The sequence below is a fragment of the Drosophila navojoa genome, chromosome X (genome assembly GCF_054131105.1).
Source record: "Drosophila navojoa isolate 15081-1374.11 chromosome X, UAZ_NAV_1.0, whole genome shotgun sequence".
Taxonomy (NCBI): domain Eukaryota; kingdom Metazoa; phylum Arthropoda; class Insecta; order Diptera; family Drosophilidae; genus Drosophila; species Drosophila navojoa.
This window is the reverse complement of record NC_142895.1, coordinates 26986120-27003308: the sequence shown is the minus strand read 5'-3', so window position 1 is coordinate 27003308 and position 17189 is coordinate 26986120. Positions and strand designations below refer to the sequence as shown.

Sequence of the window (17189 nt, the reverse complement as noted above, 5' to 3'; positions counted from 1 at the left end):
GCGAGCAGTGAAGCTAGCAGCGACAGCGAACAGCGAACAGCAGCAGTAGCAGCACCAGCGGCAGCGACGTCGACAACAAGAAATGAACTCTAAGAGCCCGACAGAGATGAGCGCGCGCAAGCGCCGCAACCATGCTGTGGTCTATGCACAGCAGCAGCAGCAGCAGCAGCAGCAGCAGCAGCAGCAACAGCAGCAACAGCAACAGCCGTTGCCGCAGCAGCAGCGCCGCAAAGCTGCTGGACTACAGGAGCGTCCAGCTGGCAGTCAGGTGAGCAGCCGCAGCAAGGCGCCAGCTGCTGCCTCCAAGCAAAGCTCAGCTCCGAGCAAGCCCTGGATAAATAGCACGAGCATTGCCGTTGTGCCGCCAAGTCGCCAGACCAACACCATAAACAACAGCAACAAGAGCAATGCCAGAGCCAAGAAGCACCCTCGCTGCACCTCCGCCAGGGAGATGCATCGCGATGTGCCGCGGCCGCCAGTGACGCCGCCGCCAGCGACGTCGCGTGTGGCCTTTGGACGCAGCTGCCCCGGTGGGTCGTCGACCATAACCATGACGCAGACGACAATGACAACACTGACGCGTCGCGGCGGCGGCAACTCTGGAGGCAGCGGCAAACAGAGATGCCGCCAGGACACGCCCAGGCCGAAGCCGATGCAGGCGGCGCACGATCAGCTGGAGCTGCTGCTGACGCGCATCGAGCAGGACACGGTGGCGCCGACGGCACGACGACGCAAGCCGGCCCCGGCGAAGACCGTGCGCCGTCAAATGGAGAATCCGCCGCCAGTGCCGACAGTGACGCCGATGGGCAGCGCCCGAGGCCAGGACCTGAACCAAACGCCGCGACCCAGCAAGCGCGTTGCCCATCACAGAACCCCCAACCTGGACGTGGCCGGCGGCCATGCCGGGGATGGCTTCGTCCCGCTTACCCAGAATCCCCAAATGCTGGCGCCCGGGAAGCGCGAGGCCCTGCTCGAGTTGCTGTCGCGCAGCGAGCCCCAGGACCAGGAGATCGTCGATGCCTTGCGCAGCGAGATCAGCTTTATCGGCGACCCCTCCACAGACGCCATGCGTCTCACTCTCCAGATGCTGTGAGTATGCAAAAAAAACACACACACACAAACCAACAAATGGACGTGCATGTACATATGAGTGTGTGTGTGTGTGTGTGTGTGTGTGTGTATATGTGTATATGTATAAGTATGCCCACTTGGCCCATGCTGCTGAAACAACGCAGGCGGCGGCGTCGTCGTCGTCGGCCAATGATGTCATCATCGTCATCGTCGTCGTCGTCGTGCTCAGAGAGCGTCAGCTGCGCGCTCTCCAGCGTTTTTGCTTTGCCATTGCCATTGCCAGTTTCAGTTTGTTTTTTTTTTCTGGCTCTGCTCGCGCCTCACCTCAGCCTCAGCTGCCAATGCGCAGCTGACGCCATCGCTGGCGCTGCTTTCGAGTTACTCACCCAGCGGCAACTCCGCTGCCGTCGGCTCTGCCTCAGCCGCCGCTGCTGGCGCTGCTGCTGTTGGCATGCAAAGATTTTTGTTTTCGTTTGTTTTGTTTTTATTATTGTTTTCATTTTTGTTTGTCGCCCCCAGTTTGCGATTAGAAGTATTTACTACCAAGTGCTACCTACCTGACTACACACACACACACCCACACACACACACGGCGTGTCTCCTAGGCGCTGTTGGTTAGCGGATCACCTGACTGGATCAATCGGAGCTGACAGCTCCGACATTATCTAGCGACTTGACCCCTATATCGAAGCGGAAACTTATCAATAGCAGACTAAAGACCCATTTATTTATGAGGATATACAGACATACACACGCATACAGACATACAGCTGTTCATATTTGCCTGAGAGACTTTGGGTAACCTTAAGCCTGAAAGCTAGACAAACTATTCGACCTGGCAGATGGGCAGACAGGCAGCAGAAGCTTCACATGACTCAACATGCATGTTTATAATATACACATACATACATGTACCTTTGTGAATGCGTATGTAAACATTTACTTAATGGGTGGTCAGTGGAACACACAAAACATTTATGCTGATATACGAAAAATAAGACTTTTAAGTAAGACTTTGGATAACATTTTCCCATCTAGATGAAGTGCTATCGTATTTATTTTTTGTAGGCGCTACTACCTCGAGCTTTGTGCCACACTATTTCTTTCTTTTTCTGTCTACTTATCTACCATCTCTATCTCTTTCCATAGATATTTCCTTTTCTCTCCCTCCAACTGCTTATTAAATTGTGTATCAACTCATTTGATATCCACATAATCTGCAAACATATCTAGTTGTATTAGTACTTATTTACTTTTCACACCTCTTTCTCTCTCTATCTCTTTCTCTCTTTGTCGAACTTTCTCTCTCACGCACTCTGTGTGACTCGCTCTTTCTCTTTCTTTTCAAGTCTATGCTAATTAGGTTTCAAATAATGCTCATAATTCACTATCTCTTAGATATTAATTACTCACTATGCCTCTCGCTTTCCTTATCTCTATCTCTCTCCCTCTCCTTCTCCAACTATTTGTCTTATTTAATTTTATATCAAATCACCTTGACCGCTTATATTAATCTGATATCAAATCCAGTAATATTATCTATTGTCTCTGCCTCTCTCTTACTCACTCTTTCGTTCTTTGTCTCTTTCTCTGTTTTTCACTCTCTCTGTTAATTTAATTTTTTTTAGAACAACCTTATCCCCATATACATAAATGAGCTACAATCGTATCTAATTGTATTAGCACTTTACCTATGCTATCACCCCTCCTTCCCATTGAAAGTCTTCTCTCTCTCTCTCTCTCTCTCTCTCTCTCTCTCTCTCTCTCTCTCTCTCTCTATCTATTTATCTATCTCTCTCTCTCCCTCTTTCTCTCTTTCTGTCTTTCATTCGGCAGGGCAGAAATATGAAACTTCATTCGGTTCTCTTAATTTACAACGTTTCCTGGTTTGTTTTTGCCTTATCTGCAGATACTGGAACTTTTGCTGGCGACCATTTGTCATTCATCAAAAAAAAAAAGGTGTCTCAGCATATTCAGGGGGGAATTTGTGCGCAAGCAACAACAAAACGCACTGAAGTCCATATCGTTCCCAGAAACTAAACAAGAAAGAAAGCTCTAGTCGAGACTGCTCGACTACGAGATCCCCTGAACCCTACAAGCAACTTATATTTCAATAATAATTAGCAAACACACACGCACACACACACACACGCATACGAACAAACACACGCGCACACACACACTCGCATATACAGGCGATTGCGCTTGGGTTGCACTGCAGTGTTGGCAATATTTTGAGAACTTATTTGTTGAATAATTTAATTTCTAGACGTACGATCGTAATGAAACTTTCAGAACGTAATCATAATGTTTAAATGTATGTGTATACCGAAGCACAAGTCTCTAGTATTTGATATACGACTTTAACAAAGATGAGGGTGAGGGGGTGGATTTAGGGGTGGGGGGTAAATTTTAACAAAAACCGAAATTGTATGGCATGCGTCTTAATAACCATTTTAAATTTGGAGACTCTAGCTTGAAAGATGTAGGAGATATAATTTTTTAAGTGATCTTCGATAAGGTTTTTTATCGATAAAAAAGTATCGGAATGAGTTATCGTTTTTTAGTGATAAACTCGATCTGCGCGTGATATATACGGACATTTTAAAAAAAAGTTGAAGTCTCTAGCTCTTATATCTTCTGAAATCGACGCGTTCATACATACGGACGGACGGACGGACGGACGGACGGACGGACGGACGGACGGACGGACGGACGGACGGACGGACGGACAGACAGACGGACAGGGCCAAATCGACTCAGCTTGTCGCCCCGATCAAGAATATATATACTTTGTGGGGTCTGCCACGCCTCCTTCTGCCTGTTACATACTTTTAACAAAACCATTATACCCTGATTTCCCATTTTCAATGGGTTCAGGGTATAAAAAACAACCGAGTTTTTGGTATTATTTGTCACAATTTCTAGTTTGATATGCAGGCTTCTGGGTTCTGTAGTCGTGTAGCGCATTTCTCTAGTCAGCCTAGCCGCAGCTAGGGCGCTCCTCGCGCTCTCTTTGTCAACTACAAGACCTGGGCTAGCCCCTCCATCCCCAGTTCCGCCCCAATCCAGGTGCTCACCAACTGTTTTTCTTTCTTTTATCGTCGAGTTCGGCTGATATGAGGAATTCTCTCGTAACTAAATACGACGACCTCCAATCGACAACTGTTTGCAATTGAAATTCGCGCCAGCTTCTGCCTTTTTTTCTCTCTTGTTTGCCACATTTGTTGTTTCTTCAAGATAAAATTTGCAAAACAAATTCCTAACAACTAATAATACCCAATCGTAGCGCCATTCACCGTAGCACTCGGTTGCTGCCAGCCCCAGTCCAGTCGGACCGCTGCGAGCGCCTTTGCTTTGCCCTTTAGAATCTATCGATATCGCAAACGTCTTCGACTTGGGCGTGGGGTGCGCTAATATCGCTGCTGCTGCTGCGTTTTATTTGTTTGATCAATAAATTGTCGCCCCTGCACTCAGCGCGCCCCAAGCGTAACGACTGCTCGCAGGTTAGCCCCGTCGCCGTTTATTAATGAACTCTTCGACGGCGCTCCAGCGCTTCAGCCTGATTGTGTCATATTATTTGCGTGCAGTTGGCGAGCTGACAGGTAGAGGAGCGCAGGTAGGGGAATTCGTTTGCCATTAGCATGGAAAGCTTTAACCCCAGTGACCCAGACCCAGACCCAGACCCAGACCCAGACCCAAATGGATGCGCCATCAAATACACTAACCCGAAGTTGTTTGCTGAAATGACGATGCCTAGCAAAATATGTTAAATTCTAATTCTAATTGGGCCTTGGGTATATACATACACACATATGTATCCACCTACCTTCATATTTGTATACCTCCATACAAATCTTTTCCTATCTTTGTATCCTCAACACGTCTTATTATATTTATTATATATATTACTCTTATTATTATATCTATATCTATATCTATATCTATATATGTATATCTATATCTATATCTATATCTATATCTATATCTATATCTATATCTATATCTATATCTATATCTATATCTATATCTATATCTATATCTATATCTATATCTATATCTATATCTATATCTATATCTATATCTATATCTATATCTATATCTATATCTATATCTATATCTATATCTATATCTATATCTATATCTATATCTATATCTATATCTATATCTATATCTATATCTATATCTATATCTATAGCTATATCTATATCTATATCTATATCTATATCTATATCTATATCTATATCTATATCTATATCTATATCTATATCTATATCTATATCTATATCTATATCTATATCTATATCTATATCTATATCTATATCTATATCTATATCTATATCTATATCTATATCTATATCTATATCTATCTATATCTATATCTATATCTATATCTATATCTATATCTATATCTATATCTATATCTATATCTATATCTATATCTATATCTATATCTATATCTATATATATATCTATATCTATATCTATATCTATATCTATATCTATATCTAATAATGTTTGATCTAGATATATGTATGTATATATACATATATTTAAATATCGATATCTATCTAAACCATAGATGATCCAGCAAAGTCTTTCGACCCGTTTTAGTTAGGGTATCGGTGACGCTTTGCTATTTTCTGACATTGGCCTTGAGATCTGGGTTGGGTGGGACATGTGTGCAGTTGCTCTCAGGGGGGAGGAATTGCGTGTCGACAGCCCATATGATATCCGATAGAGCAGTCCGTTGGGCTCTGCGGGCTGTGACGTCAGCAGCGTGCCAGGCTGATGCAATTAGCCGGCTTTTGCGTCGTGCTAATCATCGAAATGGCAAGCGGCGTATTATTTTGGGACATCGACTTCGGGTTTGATTTATTAGCGTCAATTCGAATGTTAAACCTTTCCCATTTGTCTGCTCTCTACCTCTCTGGCGCAGGCCGCTGGCTTTGACACCGGGAAATTCGCCATACTGCGAGCGCTTCTGGGAGGGACATCGCTACCTGAAGGAGCGCCAGCGACTGCATCAGCAGATGCAGCCGGACGACATGCGCTACAAGGAGGTCAAGATACTGCGCTCGCCCAACGGCAAGCTCTTCCTTTCCAAGACACTCGAGGAGGAGCTCAAGGATGAGAAGCATGTGCTGGACTTTATCGAATCGGAGCTGCAGCGTAGCAATATTACCGAAATGACGCCCGAGCCGAACGAGCGCCAGCGCCAGGCTTTGGACGAGCGTGCCGAGCTCGACCGGCAGAAGCAGCAGGTGAGCGAGTGGCGTGCCCAGCGGCGCATGGACGATCATAAGCGCGCGGAGCAGCAGGTGACCAAGCGCATGCTGAAGAAGGCCAAGGAAATGAAGCATCAAACTCAAGACGATACCACCAGGAATTCCAAGCGGCAGCACCGACATCAGCGCCCGCGGCCAGTGCACTTGAACGCCGACAGGGAGCTGGACCTGGACCTTGAACTGGCCGAGTTGCCTCAGAGGAGCGAAGGGGAGACCCTAGTCGGCAGCCAAGAATCAGATTTCAGCTTAGATGACATTCTGGAGGAGGGCAAGGAATATGTCTTACAACTCGACACCGACTTTGACGAAGACACTGATGCTACCCCACGTCCCTCCGGCAATGAGGGTACCATCCAGGAACTGGACAATGACCTGGCCGACTCACGAGAGCAGCGTCGCCAGTTCCAGAATCAATGCCAGAACAGCAGCTTCTACGGCAATTCCAATTGCCTGACTCCCTGGACATTGTACTCCAAGTAAATACATCCTCTCTCTCTCTCCCTCACACTCTCGCTGTCACTATTAATTAACTTCTCTCTCGTACACGCAGCATTAGTAGCAATCTAGTTGATGAAATGACTCGGAATATTGACGCCGAGCTGCACCGCAGCATCGCCGGCTTCATCAAGGACTTCGTGGATAACGAGACGCGCACAACCAACAACCAGACCAATTGATGGTCCCAGCTTCCGGCTTAACTTTAATTCAGCTGCCGATGGATCCGTTAACATAACTTCGTACTCGAGCAGCCATCAAATTGTACGTGCACCAAATGTACATGACTATGTACTTCTAGATATATATATCATCATTTCAATTTGTGCCTCATTTAAAATAAAGCAATTGCACAAAAAACATAAAACCTAAATGTTCGCAAATTTTTGATTAACTATTTAATGCATTCGGAGAAAACACTAGACTCTTTCTTCTATGTGGTATTAGAAAACCGTTTATACAGAGTTTATCTATAAGGAAATATGCATTCGATCTAAATACTACAATCGAATCGAATTCTTAGCCGATGCGAATCCCATACTCAAAAGACAATACTATTGTAATTATATGTATTATGCAAATGATCTACACAGCATTTATTAATCAATAGAGCTCTGTACAGTCGGAATTTATCATATATTATGCAAAGGATCTACGCAGCATTTATTAATCAATAGAGCTCTGTACAGTCGGAATTTATCATATATGTATTATGCAAAGGATTTGCACAGCATTTATCAATCAATAGAGCTCTGTACAGTCGGAATTTATCTCTTAGTCTGACTTACTTCTATTTGAGCCACGCTTTCATTTGAGACATATTTGTGGATAGTCGAGAGCTTAATTCTTCTTTATGAATATACACATATATTTGGGCATATCATTTAAAGCTAAATGCGACAGGTGGGCAGGGTAAACCACCTCCCCAACGGTTTTAAGGAAGAGATGTACTGCTTTGAAGTGTCCCTGGATATTCAGCTGGCGTTCGCTCGAACCTAACCTCATCCACAGTTACATCAATAGGAGTTGCGGTCTCTAAGGATAAGTGGCCCTTACCAAACACCGTATTTTCGTATACACCTACAAATATTCAAACATCTGAGTTCAATATAAGGAATGAGAATAGAATAATTTTGCTGAGCTACGCAAATGACACCGTCATCCTGTAGCGTGACCTCCATTGCTTCGGGTGTTGTGTCTGCTCACCCCCAAGAGGAAACTGCCCGAATGGGACACTGAGATTCAAATCAATTCCGAGTTTGGCCATCAAAGCACAAATCAGGCATACAGTCAATATATACCACGTCTAAATAAAGAGCTCTGAAATTCAAATGAGGGGTGGTAAACTATCGATAGTAGGCGTCGATAGTGGGCGATCGTGCCATAGATATTCCCCAATATGAAACAGGTCTAGCTGAGCTCCACGGATGTTGCCGGAATGCGCAAGTAGTTTACCCTTAAAGGTTTTAAGGGATAAATAGTTATCCACTTGGTTATGCTGAAATGAAAACTAGCAAAGGAAGCGACGAATCGACACTCCACGGCTGAATAGTTGCCGCCATCGATGGTACCGACCCAATGCCTCGGATCAACTATACCGGGGGGATACATGTGATAACGCCATTAGAAAAGTCTATGAATTCGAATTAATTTCACAATTAAAGCTAATCTATTTTATAAAAAACACTAAGGTAATCGAACATCAGGTGAATACTTTTACCTCACACTGTTTACATATTGCATGAGGTGTACGACACCGTCTTTTGCCTGCTACATGCACTTTCACAAATCTATATATTTAAAGAGCGATGTGCCTTTATGATTGTTATTTATAATACCACACATCATTGGAATTAAACACACACTTTGCATTGATGATATTGGGTTACGATAGTTCTAGTAGGCTGCCCATAAGTATGTTGAGATGTCACAATCAATTCGCCCGAAGGTATGCAGCACAGAAAGGCAGTTCGATGTCTGGAAAAATTCGCATTCTGTTTTATTGTTTTATTACTTTGTCAAATGTATGGAAATTAAATTCATTTTATACAGTTGCGGTCAATGCACTTAGCAACTAACTAGTAACTAGTACTACAAATTAGACACTCTAGAGCTATGGAATATGCCGTCGATCGGGGCCATGCATATACGTCTTTATCGTTTTGTAAGTTTAGTTCGACAATTTCAAGAGTACACAATCAGCTAGTGTATATGGGTGTGAGTGTGTGTGTGTGGGTGTGGATGTGTGGGTGTGATGTCAACAGTGGTTTGTCTTGTGTGTGTTACAAATGTTGTGTCTTTAAAAGTAATGGCTACTTATTACACATAAACTAACTTAATTACAGACTATGCTTAGTGCGATTTGTGTGTCCGCCTGTGAGTATACATATACATATATATATATGTATGTATGTATATATGTAAGCCTATGTGTGTGGGTGTGCTTGTTTATATAAAAAAAAAGTACAATAAATATGTTGCTGAGCTAAGGAATTGTACACACAGTATCCGTGGGGACGTGCGGCAAGTTGTGCCCTCACAGCAGATTGGAGCAGCTGACCTCGGAGGCGGCACAGTTCGTGGAGCGCGGCAGGAATTGTATGTGCTGCCAGGTGGCGTTGAAGCTGCACCAGACCGAAAGAGAGAGGCATAGAGGGAAAGAGAGAGCAAGAGGTTAGTGAGCAGATCAACGAGAATTCGAGAGGCCAGTTGGACTTACAGATAGCGCTCGGCCAGCTGCCGCTCCACATGGGGCTTGATGCGCGCGTAGTCCTTGTCCGCAATCGTCGTGCTGCAGTGCTGCTGCATGTATGCGAGTGTGAAGAGTTCGTTCTCGTTGAAGGAGCGCAGGCCGGGCACACGCAGTCGCCGGGTCAGGCCCAGCGCCTCGTAGGTGACCGCCTGGTCGATGCCGGCGCCCTGTATGGCTGTGCCAGCATCGATGGCCGTCACAAAGGTGCTCAGCGCTCGTGCGGCCGTCCGAGCGGCGCTCAGTGTTACATGGAAGCTCTTCAGCGCCTCCGGCGAAAACGTGCGCAGCTCATGCACCAGATGCGGCGGCTGGCCGGCGGACAGACAATTGATGTCCGGCGTGGCATACTCAATCTCCGGCACCGCATCGCTTATGTCCGTGCTCTGGGCATTGAACTGCAGCAGAAAGGTGGGGAAATTGTTGATCAGTGTCTCCAGAATGTCCGTGCCAATGCGCGCAAAGTTGACGGCCCTGCGATGCAAGAGAGAAAGAGAGAGATTGATTGGCGAACGAGTTAACCAACGGCAGAATACCTACACGGGATAGCGATAGTCGTAGTAGTTGTTGTTCACCAGCACGCGCGAAACGAGCAGCATGTTCAGCTTGTTCGAGTAGGCAATGGGCTGTGGATGATCCGTCGTGTACATCTCGGACACGATGCTGCAAAAGCAAATAAAAAGAGCAATGCGTTCGATTAAATCAGCTTCGATCCACTGAAGCTAGCTGTCCACTCACACATCCAGCATGCCCAAGGTCTTCAGCTTGTTCTCCATGCGCGACCGGCGGAAGGTCCAAATGGACTCCAAGTGCTCCACAAAGTTGAGGTTGCTCAGCAGCAGATCGTTGTAGTAGTTGCTGATGTAGTCCGGCTGCTCGAGCACCTCGCTGGGTATGCCGAACTGCAGCCGCATCTCGGCCAGCTTCTTGTGCATGAACTGTCGCGCTGTTGGCTCCAGCCAGCTTGCCTGCGCCAGCGAATCCTGCAGCTGGTTACGCAAGCTGTAGAACATCAGCTGAAGGAACTTCTCGTTGCCAGTCGTCTTGTTGAGGCCGTTTGGCTCGTTGCTGCGCATGCGCGCGGCGCCCTCAAACTGTTGCTTGGGCGGCTGCTGCTGCAGTGCGTCCACGGCAAAGGGCACCCAATCACGCACCACCTTGCTGCAGAAAAGCCAGCGTGGATAAGTCGCGGTACGTCCATAGATGGCATGATCAAAGTGCTCCGCCAGCGTGCGGTACTCCTTTGACAGGTGCGGCAACATTTGACGCGCCAGCGACCAGATGATGAAGTTATTAATGGGCCTGCAAGGAAGGAAGAAACAGTTAAATCAATTCTCAATTTTTGATAATATTTCTCAATTTATACTTCTTGTCCGACGTGGAGATCAGCGTGGACAGCTCGTGAAACACTTCCACATCACGCACCAACACTTCCGTCTCCTCACTGATTCGCGTGTTGGGAAAGATGGCCTGCAGCGACTCCAGAACGGGCAGCTGTGACAATGACAAAGACAAGAGATTTAATGTGAATAAACATAGATTGGGATAGTAATGAATAGATATATAAAACTGCATTGTTAGGCCATGCAGATCCCTAATACAGACATACGTAAAATTGAATGAATTGAATTAAATGAAGTGTTGCTAATATGTTGCGTCTCAGATCATACGATAGTCACTAAAATGATTGAAGTCGAAAGCGAAAATCGACGCGAAATGGGGCTGTTCTTTTTCCCATACGCACGATGAAACAAGAATTAAAATTTCATTTGACATTTGAATGTATTCGACACGAAATATCTCTTTTACACTCCTGGTTTGAATGTTGTACGTCCGAGTCTTTTGTGAGCGCACTTTCTTACTCCAATTTATTTGGCTTCGCATTCACTTTCTTTAGCTATTCATGCATACCTCTTATATACTCCACTACCTTGCTCTAGCAATTGGGCCACAATCGGCCACTCGTCTAACGACGACTAACGAACATATTTCCTCTTACGAGAAAAAAAAAAACTTATCGAAAATATGATGAGGGCTGCATTAAAATGCAATGGAGGAGTGTATAGACGATAGACTGATACATTTCGTAGTGCTCTTTTTTTCTTCTCTTCTCTGTTTCTTTGCAAAACAGTTGCTCTCCGCCCGCGCTGAGTTGGCCAACTACAAAGCCCCTATACCATTAGGAGAAAATATTTAAGTTCTCTTGAGTATAGCACAAGGATGTCTTTTTCTTTATCAACATATTCGTGCCGTATAGTAACGAAAATCAAAAGTAAAGAGGAAAACTTGTGTAAATAATATATGTATGTGCTCATTAGGTCTATATTAAATCAGCATATCTCTCTGATCCGCATTATATATTTTATAGAGTTTACCACTCCTTCTGCCTGTATACTTTGATAAAACCATTGAAACAGAGATACTGATCTCTCATTTTCTATGGGAATAAGTTCAAGTAAGCATTGCAGATCAAATTACATATGTATACATATATATGCATAACTATTAATATATATCTACGCAATGAAGACTCTTGCAAGTTATATTGAATGCTTAACTCTTATGACTCAAAATATAAATTATCAAAATTAGCTAAAATCTATAAACATTTCTATTGCCTGTCTATTAGTTCATGGCGTGATACGTAAAGAATTTGTTTTTAAAGTTTCCCCAATATTGGTTCAGTTTTGTCGTGATCATCTTCCATTGCTATGTATTAGTAGAGGGCTGCACAGAGAAGCTATCAGAGAGAGAGAGAGAGAGAGAGAGGGGGAGACAGAGAGAGAGCTACACAAAAATCGTTGTTGCTGAACGTAGTTCCGGCTATTGATGAGTCTTATCTCAGTGGGGCCATTCGCACAGGGTTGTTACGATTGTTAGTGGACGAAGAATATATCGACTAACGATACGAGATTCTCACGGACAGCACAGACATAAAATTATAAGATTATAATGAATTGTTAACAAATTTATTCAGCCACGACATAGAAATCTATTTCAGGCCGAATCGAACAAATAAGTCGAAATAAGCAATATGGACTTATATGTATGTACATGTGTGTGGATGGATGTATCATTCTATGTGACAATTAAATCACAAGAACTACGTCTGGGCAAACAAATATGTACATATATAATAAATCCGGGAAAGCTTTGAATCTGTGCGGGTTATATAAACCCGTTCCACAGCGAGTCGAGAGAACATTCTGCAACTGAAATGCCAAAGTGCGATCTATGCCTAAATCAATTAGTACGCTTCCAGCTTAATTTGAAACTAGTTTTCGATAGTAATTGGGGAAACACAGTGACTCGCTGAGTGTTTACCGATGGCGCGATGCTCTTGAGCTCTGCCAGCCGGATGAGCTTGTTCTGCTGCCGCTCGCCACGGCCCTTGGCGGACTCGATGTGATGCACGATGCGCCGCTCGTAATGGAAGATGTCATCGGCAAACAGATCTGCCTCGCGCGACACAATGCCTGGAAGAAGACGCGTGTTGCATTAGGAATTGACTTGAATTGAATCGTTAATCAATTTAGTGCTTACCCATATTGATGGCAAAGTCGCGCAGGAGCAGCTTATAGCCGCGCACGACCTCCTCGTCGGCGTCCGGGCCGTAGAAGAACTTGTCCGGCAGTCCCACCTCGCCCTCGTCCAGGGTTATGACGTAGTCGTAGGGCACATTGTAGCTGTTCTCCACACTGACCCGATAGTAGGGGAAGATCCCGAACTTCGTTTGCAGTAATTTCAGCGCATTCTTGTACTCCCAGTTCTGCAATCGATTCGTTGCCGAAATCGCCTGCCAGCCGCCTGAAAGCAATGGGGAGAGGAAGACACTTATTAACATGCTGTAATCCAATATCCGGAGGAATGACCCATTGCACCTCCCCCCTCCCCCCTCCTGCTGCGTCTCTACCAACGATGGCAACATCGAGCGGCGCTAATGAAATTCGACAAAAGCACCAAATATGAAATTTGGCACAACTTATGACAACTTCCACTCATACATATTAGAGCATTACGAGCTGACTGTATGTGTAAGTGTGTGTGTGTGTATTTGGGTTTATAGCAATTAAAAGCGCTAAAATGTTTGACTGCAACGTCTTGGAAATTTCAGACCATCATGCAGTCATAAAAAAAGTCCAAATATCAGATTAATAAAAACAAATGAAAGCGCATTTTATAACAACATTTGTATGCTCTATCCCAGGTAAAATCATCGTAAGATGTCTATCATCATAGGGTAGTACTATGCTATGGTAGATCCTCAATGAGCCCAAAGCTTCAAGCATTGACGTTTCTAGTAATCGACACGGGCTGCTTTGATTGCGGGAGATCTTTCCCCTATACATGAATATGAATGGGATTTCCGGGGCACTTGTGCCCAAGCTCCAATTACATAGTATAGGGAATCATAGCAATAGCCATTAATTATTATTAAATAAGAATTCAACATAGATCGCTGTAGCTCAATCACTGAGTCCAATGGATCGTCTGACTTGCCCACCAAGATGTCAACTGAATCCACTGATTCTTGGCTTTGATAAGGTCTATAATCAACTCAGCAGATATCATAAGCGAAATTTTACTCAAGACCATGAAGATTCAGTTTTATGTTTTTCCCTAAACTCATTATGTCAGGTAGAAGTCTATTCAAACTTTGTAGTTTCTGAATCTCAGATAAACTTATATGGCGAAACATAAGCTTATAGTTATAGTGTCTTTCGGCTATAGCGACGGCCCGTTGAGCGTCGTTATAATCAAATTCTACTTTATTTCCAAATTTTGCTTCTATTATTACAACTCAAAGAACTTTGGTGGTTTTATCTAAAATGTATATTATCTTTAGCATAAATGTGTCGTATTTAGTATTTTTCCATTCAACTCTTATCAGAAGTCCAAAGTCATCAATTTCATTGACTCGGACAGAGACAGAGACAGAGTGGGAATCCGCTTGATCGATCCGATTGAATCGGTGGACAGCGTCAAGTGGCATCAGCCAGCTGATGGCGACATTGGATCAACTATTTGGGAGCGATTGTGTCAGCTGTGTTTGCAGCATTAATTAGCGCCTGCGAGGCGAAACGAGTGAAATAAAAGCCCAAAGCCTCATTCTCTAGGTCCGTGCTAGCCGGATTTGTGTGGTGTTATAGTTATATTTCATTTTAACAATTTATTGCAAATCAATGCGAGCAAATTAATTAACTTCAATTAAAGGCCAGCAGCGACACTCTCTATATAAACTGAGCGCTGTCTCCAGACAGGGCATCAATTCACCGCAGCCCCTCCAGCGCTCAGCTTCATTCAAGTCCGACCGCGTCCACATTGTGTAACAGCATGAACAAATTTCTGGTAAGTCGATGGCAGATAGACTGGATAGGCCTAGGTAGACCCAAGTGATCCAACGATCCGCAATCCACTTGCAGTTTTTGGCCTGCCTTGCAGTGCTCGGCTGCAGTCGCTGGGCAGCAGCGCGTCCTGATCTCAGCCGTCAGGCCTACCGCTACGAAATTGGCCAGAACGACAACCTGGTGTCCGGCCCTGTGGTGACGACATCCACCTCGTACCAGCCGACCGCGTCGGGCAACACCTACTACAACAACCTGGGTGGGGTCAACTCCGGCTTTGTGCCCTCCGCTCAAGTGGGCGGCATTCAGTATACCGGCAGCAGTGGCTACACCAACGGCATCAGCACTGGCAGCGCCAACGGCAATGGCATCTACACTGGCGTGGTCAACGATCACATCGGTCTGACTGGCATTCGGCCTGGACCCGTCATCAACTACAAGGAGCAGGAGGCGTACATCAGCCACTTGGCCAACTTCCAGCCGCCCATCATCAGCAAGCACTTCTATCTGCACACCGCGCCCGAGGACCACGATGAGCAGCAGATCGTGCGCTATGTGAACGTGGGCAAGCCCCAGAAGAACTACCGCGTTGTCTTCATCAATGCGCCCGCATCCACCACCAGCAAGGCCAAGATCATTGCCAACGTGGCCCCAGTCGAGGAGAAGACCGCCATCTACGTGCTGTCCAAGAAATCGAACGCGCTCGATGTCAGCGCCGAGGTGGTCACACAGCGCCCCGTCACCAACAAGCCCGAGGTCTACTTCATCAAGTACAAGACCCCCGCGGAGGCAGCGCATGCCCAGCAGACCATCCAGGGTAAGTGCGGTCTAGGCCATGGGCATCGCGGGTTACACTAATCAATCCATCTTCTACTTGCACTTCAGCCAACTACGATGCCTTGGGCGGCAGCTCCAGCCTCAGCGATGAGGGCATTGTGCCCACCTCCTCCGTCATCAATGCCCTGGGCGACAACGGCGCCTCCGGCGTGATCAACGACGGCAGCGGCAGCATCAACATCGTTGGCACTGGTGGCGTACCCATCAACGGTGTCGGTGTCGGCGTCCCCTCCAACGATAACCTGCAGATCGGCATCAGCGCTGGCGGCAATGGCAACCAGGTGGCAACCGGCACATCCAACGTGGGCAGCAGCATCATCCAGACCTCATATCTGCCCGCCAAGCCCATCAGATCCGTCAAGTACTAGACGTGCCATCTGCATCCCGACCATCCCAACTAAACATGCCCAATCAATCCGCCGGGCAGCTCCTCGATGGACGCTGCCTGGACTCAACACGCGCCCGACTCCTGATTCTAATTGAATAATCCATGGCGATTATTTGGCTAGAATATTCTTAGCTTAACTCTTGCGATATTCATTTTAGATACCTTTGCGACTGATGCAAAACAAATGAAAAACTATTTTTTTTTCTCCATTTTTTTTTTTAATAAAATTTAAGGATTTCTTTAAGCATTCAAAAAAATATGCAAGTCTTTTTTTATAGGAGTTGGATTTAAAGTGAATTGGTTTGAATGAAAATGGAGAACGTACAGTCGGGAGACTCCCAATCTGAATTCGGGCATCAGCATTATTTTTAGAAACTTAATATAATTAACAAATTACAGAAGCAGGTGACCCACAACACACCTGACGGCCTGCCTCGCCTGATCGAGCCGGTCTCAACTATTTGGCAAGCTCTTCATAATTATCGAAACTGCATCGAAAACTATAGAAAACCCACGGGCCCCCTAGCCCCTGCTGGAGATGGAGCGACCACCAACCACAAGCCGATGCCAAATAAATTAGCGTCTTTATATAAAAAACAAAATATAAATAAATAAATAATAATAAGAAGAAGAAGAAGAGGAGGAAAAACAAAGTGGTAGAGCAAACGCGCTGCAAGGTCGCTTCACAAATGCAACGCATTAAAATACCAGAAAGTATTATGGATGTATGTATCTATACATATGTATGTATATACATACATGCATGCAGACAAGACCCACACAGACACACACACGCACACCCAGTGCGCGAACAAATTTATGATCAAATATATGGATTACATCGCTGGCAGATGCTACCTGGTATTCGGTATCAGCATCCATCTATATCTCCCCTATCTGAGCGCATCTGCATATTAATGCGTCGCGATCTTTGCATAAAGATAATCACACCTACTAAATAAAGCGATAAGATCTGTGGCCAGCGCAGTCTGTGCTCGAACATTTGTCCCTCGGTT

The 17189-nt window shown here is 45.2% G+C and overlaps 3 protein-coding genes across 5 annotated transcripts in view; 2 read left to right on the top strand and 1 right to left on the bottom strand.

Annotated features, from left to right (window-relative positions):
* Positions 1-82: 82 nt before the first annotated feature.
* On the top strand, positions 83-7227 carry LOC108657335 (uncharacterized). The gene is made up of 3 exons (XM_089263717.1): positions 83-1089; positions 6011-6835; positions 6910-7227. Exons 1-3 carry the CDS (start codon positions 83-85, stop codon positions 7034-7036), a joined length of 1959 nt encoding a protein of 652 aa, XP_089119843.1. The 3' UTR covers positions 7037-7227.
* A 1603-nt stretch (positions 7228-8830) lies between these two features.
* The window catches only part of goe (endothelin converting enzyme 1), a 32000-nt gene continuing 23641 nt past the window's right edge, over positions 8831-17189 (bottom strand). For all 3 annotated transcript variants that reach the window (XM_089263715.1, XM_089263716.1, XM_018109911.3), the window contains exons 5-11: positions 13147-13410; positions 12928-13079; positions 10970-11097; positions 10342-10905; positions 10144-10266; positions 9574-10077; positions 8831-9478 (exon numbers count right to left, since the gene is read on the bottom strand). In XM_089263715.1, coding sequence (XP_089119841.1) covers positions 9391-9478; positions 9574-10077; positions 10144-10266; positions 10342-10905; positions 10970-11097; positions 12928-13079; positions 13147-13410 — 1823 coding nt within the window. In that variant the 3' untranslated portion in view covers positions 8831-9390. The remainder of the gene's footprint in view (positions 9479-9573; positions 10078-10143; positions 10267-10341; positions 10906-10969; positions 11098-12927; positions 13080-13146; positions 13411-17189) is intronic.
* Positions 14796-16391, top strand: TwdlX (TweedleX). The gene is made up of 3 exons (XM_089263718.1): positions 14796-14952; positions 15027-15765; positions 15834-16391. Exons 1-3 carry the CDS (start codon positions 14938-14940, stop codon positions 16151-16153), a joined length of 1074 nt encoding a protein of 357 aa, XP_089119844.1. The 5' UTR covers positions 14796-14937; the 3' UTR covers positions 16154-16391.

Bases quoted from the DNA above. Each gene is read 5' to 3' on its own strand.
- LOC108657335 (XM_089263717.1), top strand. From the start codon at position 83: ATGAACTCTAAGAGCCCGACAGAGATGAGCGCGCGCAAGCGCCGCAAC. The intron at 1,090-6,010 runs GTGAGTATGCAA...TCTCTGGCGCAG, and splicing joins CGTCTCACTCTCCAGATGCT to GCCGCTGGCTTTGACACCGG. The intron at 6,836-6,909 runs GTAAATACATCC...TCGTACACGCAG, and splicing joins CCCTGGACATTGTACTCCAA to CATTAGTAGCAATCTAGTTG.
- TwdlX (XM_089263718.1), top strand. The intron at 15,766-15,833 runs GTAAGTGCGGTC...CTTGCACTTCAG, and splicing joins TGCCCAGCAGACCATCCAGG to CCAACTACGATGCCTTGGGC.